General features: G+C 44.3%; 2 protein-coding genes across 3 annotated transcripts in view; one reads left to right on the forward strand and one right to left on the reverse strand.

Moving 5' to 3' along the window:
• The window catches only part of LOC105560016 (eukaryotic translation initiation factor 3 subunit A), an 8,732-nt gene extending 2,984 nt beyond the window's left edge, over positions 1-5,748 (forward strand). Inside the window, exons 2-5 of one of the 2 annotated variants that reach the window (XM_012008739.1) lie at positions 866-3,592; positions 3,684-4,000; positions 4,173-4,339; positions 5,201-5,748. In XM_012008739.1, coding sequence (XP_011864129.1) covers positions 866-3,592; positions 3,684-4,000; positions 4,173-4,339; positions 5,201-5,297 — 3,308 coding nt within the window. In that variant the 3' untranslated portion in view covers positions 5,298-5,748. Of the gene's footprint in view, positions 1-865; positions 3,593-3,683; positions 4,001-4,172; positions 4,344-5,200 lie in introns of both variants that reach the window. The other variant, XM_012008740.1, reaches the window with a different exon arrangement.
• Positions 5,749-5,839: 91 nt separating this feature from the next.
• LOC105560015 lies at positions 5,840-9,259 on the reverse strand. Its single transcript, XM_012008738.1, has 3 exons — positions 8,992-9,259; positions 8,551-8,686; positions 5,840-7,195 (listed from the first exon to the last, which is right to left on the reverse strand). Exons 1-3 carry the CDS (start codon positions 9,257-9,259, stop codon positions 7,057-7,059), a joined length of 543 nt encoding a protein of 180 aa, XP_011864128.1. The 3' UTR covers positions 5,840-7,056.

The raw sequence follows: 9,259 nt of genomic DNA on the forward strand, positions 1-9,259 counted from the left end.
CCCCTCGAATGCCTGGATTTACTTAGAGCTCTGGCAAGATGACACAATGTAGTTAGTTATAGTTTCAATAGATTTAAATTAATCTTGTCCTCAGAGTGTTAGATCTACTGCACACATTTAACGACTCTTGTAGCATAAGAATTTTCGTGCGCGTAGAACTAATGTGGTAAGAAACGGTATATAGATTCACGATTTTCAGAAAGATTTAAGATTTACAAGTTGAGCTACCTACATCTTGCCTTGTGACCCACATTGGCGGTTCTTATATATTGTTTAGTTTTAGATAGGGGTCTTACTTGAAAGTTTATTGTTATAAGAATTTTCATTGTTAAAAGTTGTAATCTTCTATAAGAGTTGTGATAGTTAAAATAATAGAAGGTAATATGGGCAATGTGAGCCGTCACATGATCTTAGGTGAACGAAATTAAAACAATACAAAGTATTTTAACTTCTACATTGAATGTGGTCTACAATTTTGTCAAAGCGTTCTTTTTCTTTTTTCCCCTCGAATGCCTGGATTCACTTCGAGCTCTGGCAAGACGACACAGTGTAGCTAGTTATGGTTTTAACAGATTTGAATTAATCTTGTCTTCAGAGTGTTAGATCTACTGCACACATTTAACGACTCTTGTAGCATAAGAATTTTCATTGTTAAAAAAGTATTTTAACTTCTACATTGAATGTGGTCTACAATTTTGTCAAAGCGTTCTCTTTCTTTTTTTCCCCTCGAACGCCTGGATTTACTTCAAGCTCTGGCAAGATGACACTGTGTAGCTAGATAGTTTTGATAGATTAAAATGAAATGGTTGTTAACGCAATGGTTTGCACGATTCGCTGATATCTTCCTCCCTCGTTTTCTAAACAGAGTTCATAGAGGTGGGCAAGCCGGCCCGAGCTTTGGACACGCTGCAGGAAGTCTTCCGCAATAAAAAATGGACGTACAACTGGTCGGAGTCCGTGCTGGAGCCCATAATGTTCAAGTACCTGGACCTCTGCGTGGAGCTGAAGAAGTCGCACATAGCGAAGGAGGGCCTGTTCCAGTACCGAAACATGTTCCAGTCCGTCAACGTCGGCAGTCTGGAGAATGTCATACGCGGCTACCTGAAGATGGCCGAGGAGAAGACGAACGCGGCGCGCAAGCAGAGCCAGCAGGCGGTGATCGACATCGACGACCTCGACAACCTCGCCACGCCCGAGAGCATCCTGCTGTCCGCGGTGAGCGGGGAGGACGCGCAGGACCGGAGCGACCGTACCATTCTGACGCCCTGGGTCAAGTTCCTGTGGGAATCGTACTGCCAATGCCTGGAGCTGCTCAGAACCAACGCGCACGTGGAGACCCTCTATCACGACATCGCGCGCATGGCCTTCCAGTTTTGCCTCGAGTACAATCGTAAGACTGAATTTCGTAAGCTGTGCGAGAAGCTGCGCAAGCACCTCGAGGAGATATGCAAGCTGCCGCCGCTCGTCTCGAACGTGTCCATGAACAAGGCGGAGACGCAGCAGTTGAATCTGGAGACCAGACTGAATCAGCTGGACTCGGCGATACAGATGGAGCTGTGGCAGGAGGCGTTCAAGTCCTCGGAGGACGTTCACGGTATGATGAATCTGTCCAAGAAGCTGCCGGTGCCGAAAACGATGGCCAACTACTACCAGAAGCTGGCGATGGTGTTCTGGAAGGCCGGCAATTATCTGTTTCACGCGGCCGCGCTGTTCAAGCTCTTGCAGCTGTCGCGCGAGATGAAGAAGAACATGTCGTCGGAGGAGCAGCAGCGAATGGCGAACCGGGTGCTGCTGGCGACGCTGTCGATACCGTTGCCGTCCGCGCATCCCGAGTTCGATCGCTTCATCGAGACCGACAAGAGCCCGCTGGAGAAGGCGCAGAAACTCGCGACCCTCCTCGGCCTCTCGCAGCCGCCCACGCGCGTCTCCCTCCTCAAGGACATCGTACGCTTGAACGTGGTCAGCCTCGCGTCGCCGCAGCTGCAGGAACTGTACTCGTGGCTGGAGGTGGAGTTCCATCCGCTGGAGCTCTGCAGCAGAGTCGACTCCGTCATTCAGACGTTGCAGGCGGACGAGAACAGCCCGCTGGCCCAGTACGTCCCGGCCTTGCAGGACGTCACCCTCGTGCGCCTCGTCCACCAGATCTCCCAGGTTTATCAGACCATACAGTTCTCCAGGCTGCTGGAGCTCGCCAAGTTCACCACCGACTTTCACCTCGAGCGCCTCCTGGTCGACTGCGTGCGCTACAACGACATGCAGATCAGAATAGACCACGGCAAGACGTGCGTCCACTTCGGGGTGGACCTCTCGGAGGCGCAGCGGGAGGACCACCCGGACGGGCCGGTGCTGCAGGCGATGCCCTCCGAGCAGATACGCTGCCAGCTGGTGAACATGGCGACCGTGCTGCACCGCTCCATCAACGTGATTAATCCCAACAAGAAGAAGCTCGAGCGCGAGAAGCTGCGCAACGCGATGGTCGCGCACTACCACGAGACCAAGATGAAGGAGCACCAGCGAATACTGGGCAGGCACAAGATCATCGAGGAGCGGAAGGAGTACATCGAGCACATCAACACGGTCCGCGAGGAGGAGGAGATGCGCCGGCAGGAGGAGCTCCAGCGGCAGCACATGCTGGCCGAGCAGAAGCGGCTGGAGCAGGAGCGGGAGGAGCGCGAGCGCAAGCGCCAGCAGAGCGAGATCCAGCAGATCAAGGACCGCCATCTCAAGGAGAAGATGCAGCAGATCTCGCAGACCAGCCACGGGCAGAAGGTGCTCAAGAAGCTGGACGAGGACGAGATCAAGAAGCTGGACGCGGAGCAGATCGCGGCGCGGGAGGCCGAGGAGCTGCAGAAGGAGCGCAGGGAGATGCAGCAGAAGCTCAAGTCCCAGGAGAAGAAGGTCGACTACCTCGAGCGCGCCAAGCGGCTCGAGGAGATCCCGCAGCTGGAGAAGGCCGTGCAGGACCGGATGCAGCAGGCGAAGCAGCTCTGGCGGCAGCAGGAGGACGAGCGGATCGCCGCCGCTGTCGAGGAGCGGTACGACGCTGTCGCGACCCAAGAGCGCCTGGCCCGCATGAAGGAGGACCACGACAGCTTCCTGGCCAAGATCTTGGCCGAGCGCCGGAGCATATACATGGAGAAGCTCAAGGAATTCGAGAAGCTGCTGAACGAGGAGCGCGCCAAGCGGATGCTGAAGCGCAAGATGGAGCGCAAGGCCGAGCGCAAGGCGAAATGGGAGAAGGAGCGCGCGGAGGCCGCGGAACGAAGGCGACTCGAGGAGTTGCGTATTAAACAGGAGGAGGAGAAGAAGCGTCTCGAGGAGGAGAGGGCCAAGCGGGAGGAGGAGGAGAGAGTCAGGCGGGCCGAGGAGGAGGCCAAAGAGGCCGAACGTTTGGCCAAGCTCAAGAAGCAGGCCGAGATCAGTAGAGCCAAGGAAGCGGAGATCGAGCGTAAATTGGAGGAGGAGCGGCAGAGGGACAAAGAACTCACTTCCACGTGGCGTCGCGCGGACAGAGAGGATCGCGACCGCGATCGCGATCGCGAGCGCGATCGTGACCGCGACCGCGACCGCGAGCGCGAGGGTCCGAAAGCTTGTGAGTACAACACACTTTTCGCAACTTCCCGCCGAGCGTTTTCCCACGCGAGTGTATCGATGAAATTTCACTTATCCCTCGTCGTTGCTAGCGCTGGAGTCCTGGCGGCGTAATCCTGACAAAGAGTCCGACGGGCTGAAAAACGACACGGATCGCTGGAGGAAACGCGACGACAAGATCGAGGACTCCGCGTGGAAGAAGAGGGAGCCGGAGCGTCGCGACGCGGACAAGTGGAGGAGAAACGACGACACGGACCGATGGAAGAAGGACGGGCTGGATAAATGGAGGAAAGATGATAACTTTGATAGGGACGATTTAAGAGATCGCGATAGGCTGGAGAACCGTAGCTTCGACAAACGAGATGATCGCGATCGCGACCGTGACCGCGATCGTGGAATAGATCGGGGAGTAAGTATACGTTCTTCTAATGCAATATGTATTACATATATTTTAAAGTGTTCCGCACGTTTGCCCCCTGCTCTCTTCGTTCACGTTTTATGTTTGTTTGTACTCATTTTCATCCTTTGTTTCGAGCACGTGTATTTTGCCGATATTTTTATTCAACCAATTGCAATTACAGGTACGCGAGATTCCACGTGATTCGTTGCGCGACGATCGAGATCGCGGCAGAATGTCCGATCGTCGTGGCGGCTATCGCGACCGCCGTGACGAGCCGCCGCGGAACACCAACCAGGACTGGCGGAAACGCGACCCGCCTCAAGATTCCCCGAGAGACCCACCACCCAAGTGAGTGAGTGTATTTAGAGTTTAGGATCGACTGGCGTGCAGGGTTGAATATATGTATCGTGAATATATGTATCGAATAAAGAATGTATGGTGCAAGTATAATTTATTCTCCGTCCTCAACTGTCTCACAATTGTAATTTGCTCTCGATTACACGTCCGCACGCGAGCACGTCTATCGGTCGAGTCCCCTAAAACGTTAGATCGTTTCCGCGGCTCAAAGTCACCGGGGTTTAAATCTCGCCAGTACCTCTGTTTTCGCACAGCTGTCTTTGTTTTTCTCACGTTTCGCATGTATGTGTATATATGATTTGTCTGTTCGCGCGTTATAGCCGTTGGATGTGACGATATACTCGCCACAAGAGAATTTAGCAATACAATGCGTGTACAATTTGTGTGTGTTTGTATAACTTGTCATGTTTAGTTAACATAGATTAGGATTTATCATTGACTACGGTCCGAGTATCGGCCATCCTTCGATTTTTATTCATTTTATCTGTAATAAATTTCTTTAATCCCAAACACCTTGTTTTGACTCTGAGCCCTTGAATAACATTTCTGTGGAATTCTCTCTCTCTCAAACTCTCGCATATAGAACTCTGAGATTTTATCAATTGTCTTGGTCTTTGTTACTTATGCAGTAGTGTGACAATTTAATAATAACGGTCGAACGTAAATTGGTGGAAGGACGGGTAGAGGAAAATAAAGAACCGGCTTCGACGTGGCGCTGTACAGATAAAGATAGTTGCGATTAAATAAAGGATAACAGTTGTAAAATTATATTACAAGCTTTGAGCGAGTTACATAAGCATTCGTCGTTTGCTCGAGTTTTAATTTAAACTTTCATTTTTTTGTGTATTTCAGACAAGATGAAGGTAAAGATGACAGACTTCCGCCTAAATCTGACGAGAGAAGGCGACCGTTAGAGGATGATGGCTGGTCGAAAGTCAGTCGGCGCTAACATCAAAGCCTCAGTTAATCGTGTAGCTTTATATAAGTTTATTATTCTCTAAGAACGATATAGATTATACATTAATAGACTTTTCATCTAATACGGAAGTCTGTCCATTTTTATTGTTTTTTTGCGCGAGGCTTTATTCTTCCAGACAAGAAAATGAGGGGGGGGGGAATAGCTTTAGTGAATAGTTGTACAGTGAGATTTGAAAAAAGTAGATATTTTGATTAGATATAATAGATTATATTCATTGCTAAAACAAGAAATGGCAAACTCACGTTTGAAATATCCGATCCAATAGATTCCCCAAGTTGTTTGAATATTTTCAATCGGTTTGCTATTGTTTTTTTTTTAACGTAATCGATAATCATTTTATTATCATAATCAAAATATCTTCTTTCGAAAGACTATATGATTAGAAAAAATATAGATACATCAATAAAATTCTCTTCTACTCTACCCATTCATTAGATTTTCTTTCACATTGTTCCATGTCTTGTCACATTTCCACGAGAGGAAAATGTATCATTTTCCACTGTACATTTTCTTCCCGTCACCCACAGCGAACGATTGTATATGCTACGCATGAAATCGACATGTGGAAGTTAGATTACGCGAACGAGGATTCTCGTCGTAATGGAGAAAATAAAGTATATACGATGATTGTAACATATTCTATAACCTGCTCGCTGTTTTATTATTACGCCCGCGACATCATTGTAATAAATAAACTCCCGAGGAGCAAACTTCTTATTGTATTTACATTTCACGTTCTCCACGTACGATTCGCTACGATCGCGGCATTAAATCGTACATTTTATATGGACATAACTGTTAAAAGTATTCAATGTCTCGAAGAAAAGGCACGTCACACTTGCATTTATAAAATATCCTCTTCAACGAGTTAAAGGTAGTAATAAAATATATATTATCGTTCTCCCTCAAGAGCCCAGTCTAGTCAAAACAAGCGCCTTTGTGTAAAAAGAAAGATGCTAAATAAAGATGTAAGAATGGATTTTAGCTATTTGCGAAATATATCGGGGGATAACTCGATAACAAAAGTGACAGAAATACATACTGTTTGAATTCGTAGCGCATAATTTACACACACACACGTCTGTATACGAATATTTATACACTACCAACAATAAAAATTTGTTAACCGAAGTCTGCAACTGTTATTGTCAGAAACTAGATCGCGGCCTTATTGACAAAAACGAATTTATCGTTTAAGCTACAATAAAGCGCTTTTCCATGCTCGATCTCGTCTTTTTTGTGTAAAGCGAACAGCGCACAACTTTCAATCATAATCGACATATTACACACGAAACGCTTGTTCTACGTAAATTCGTCAATTGTTGTCGAAGAATAACGAGTATTGCAAACTGACATAATATCAACAAAATTGTGTACATGGGTGATACACGTCTCAGCTCTTAATTCGTCGCATACAACAAATACTGTTCTTGATCGGCGCGTTTCAAACATGCTAAACGATTAAGTACGTTTATACTCGCGTTTTAATTCGGCGTCAAATTGCGCAATATCTGTTGCAAAACTGGAGTGTATCTGGGCAAGTGATCGCAAACGCCTGGCGGTTATTTAGGAACTGTGCGAGGCACAAATATACGAACGAAAATAGTATCGTTATTTAATCTCAACTAATTTTCGTCCCATTTTGATATAGCCACTGTCAATTTGATATTACGCACATTAACGTAATTCGATCGTAGTCTTCAATCAAATTTTAACACTATTGTAACGTTTAATATAACATTATCGCTGCGGCAGTTTTCTCTTCAAGTGCAGGTATCGGTTCCAGACGATCGTCCTTTTCTCTACCCGAGCCCCAGCCAACTAATGCTATACTAATGAGATGTACAACGCCGGCACTAACCACAAGCCTAAATGAACAAAAAAAGAATACACTATATATTCTAAATTTCAGAGTATTGAATATATAATTCAATAATTAACCCAAGGGTTAATACACGTGAAAAATATGCTACGCGAAAGCTGAATTTTAATGCTAAAAAGAAATTTCTCGTACAAGAAAATTTAAATATTTGCGGCAGTTGTAATTAAACATCAATTCAGCTACCTACAATCAACGACTTGCATAGTTAAATCATATTAATAATACGTAAGTTTTAAACGACTGGCCAAGTTTTTATTTAAAAAACACATTACAACGTTCGGTCTCGGATTTGACTTTTCTCAAGTAATCTGTTCATAAAATTATTAAAGATCTCATATCAATTGTTTGGTCATTCACTGTGACAGTAAGATACTAGTCGAAAATAATATTATTACACGCTTTGGTTGAAGAGTGCAAAGTCAATTAAGTTGCGTCGTTGATTGTATCAAATACGAATAAGTGTCACGAGCGTGTGTTGAACAAGAGATGAAATTGAACTGAGTTCTTGACTCTTTCTTAAATTATATTAATTTATCCCTGGCGGAAAAAATGTCTGTAAATAACTACAAAAGATTGACTTGAAATAGAAACTTGTAGAAATTTTTGTATCTTCGTTGAAACATTGATTTTTTCGTAAAAATATCTGCGAAATAGTACCACAAATTACAATGTTCTCAACTCAGGAAATTATTGCAAGTAGTATTTTGTAAAAATTAGTACAAAGCTTTACTAGTTTGACAAATGTGAGAAACAGCAAAATTAAGATTCTATTGCGGCCCCTGCCGGAAATAATTCTACAAAATTCTACAAAACTATAAAATGTAACCACCAGAATCTGAGAAATTCTACGTACATTTAAAAAGTGTTGTAAAAATCAACATGAAAATGCTGGAATTGGAGCACTTTTGTTAATTTTCGTAATATTCTACAAGTAAGCAGATGTTTTAAAGAATTAAAATATAGCCGCAATAAATAATTAGCCGCAATAGAATCTTAATTTTGCTGTTTCTCACATTTGTAATATTCTATTTTCGTAATATTCTACAAGTAAGCAGATGTTTTAATTCTTTAAAACATCTGCTTACTTGTAGAATATTACGAAAATTAACAAAAGTGCTCCAATTCCAGCATTTTCATGTTGATTTTTACAACACTTTTTAAATGTACGTAGAATTTCTCAGATTCTGGTGGTTACATTTTATAGTTTTGTAGAATTTTGTAGAATTATTTCCGGCAGGGGCCGCAATAGAATAAATAGGAGTATCGAAAACTCATCCGAGTGTCAGTAAATTCTTACAAAGTGGCAACTTTATCGTATGAGTGCAAACAGTGTATCCTTACCAAAATGAATAACCAAGCTCAGCGGAACCCTCGCTGGTCCACATATTATCGATGTCCTCCTTCGGAAGCACATTGATGTACAGTCTTGTGTAATATTGCGCTAACCAAGTACAAGTGCTTGCTAAGCACATCAACACTAAAAACAAGTCACGAGTAAGAGTCCAGGCTACATGGAGTTATTTATCAGCTTAAAATATTAATTACAGCTACATTCTTTAATGATAGTACATTTTTATTTTTGAAACTTTATTAAAATCAGCATTACGAATCTAAAGACAATTATTTAACGCCACGAATAAAGACGAGTGCGGTGAGATTCCACATCTATAAAATCCACAATCCATAAAATATATTGAAAAAGTTACACCAAGACCTCTGTTCTGATAATGTTTCAAAGCAACATCTTTTATAATTTTAGTAAAATGTTGAAGAGATGCTTACGTGTTAACATATTTATAAAATACACGCCAGGAATGGATAGAATCTTCGATCTCGGCGAGGTGGCTGTATTTAAAACTGCCAAGAGAGCAGCGAGCGCAGCCGCTACCAGAGCAGCCGAGGTTGTTGTTAGGGTAGCGATCCAAAGGGCCCAAGACATCACCGTTGGATCCTGCCGGATCATTTGAGGGACTAAAACATTGTTAATTAAGATTATTATCGGAACGATACGCGGCGAGAATTTCCTCTTAAAATTCACCCTGGAAATCAT

This window comes from Vollenhovia emeryi, unplaced genomic scaffold, assembly GCF_000949405.1.
Source record: "Vollenhovia emeryi isolate VEMERY1.0 unplaced genomic scaffold, V.emery_V1.0 DF939245.1, whole genome shotgun sequence".
NCBI lineage: Eukaryota > Metazoa > Arthropoda > Insecta > Hymenoptera > Formicidae > Vollenhovia > Vollenhovia emeryi.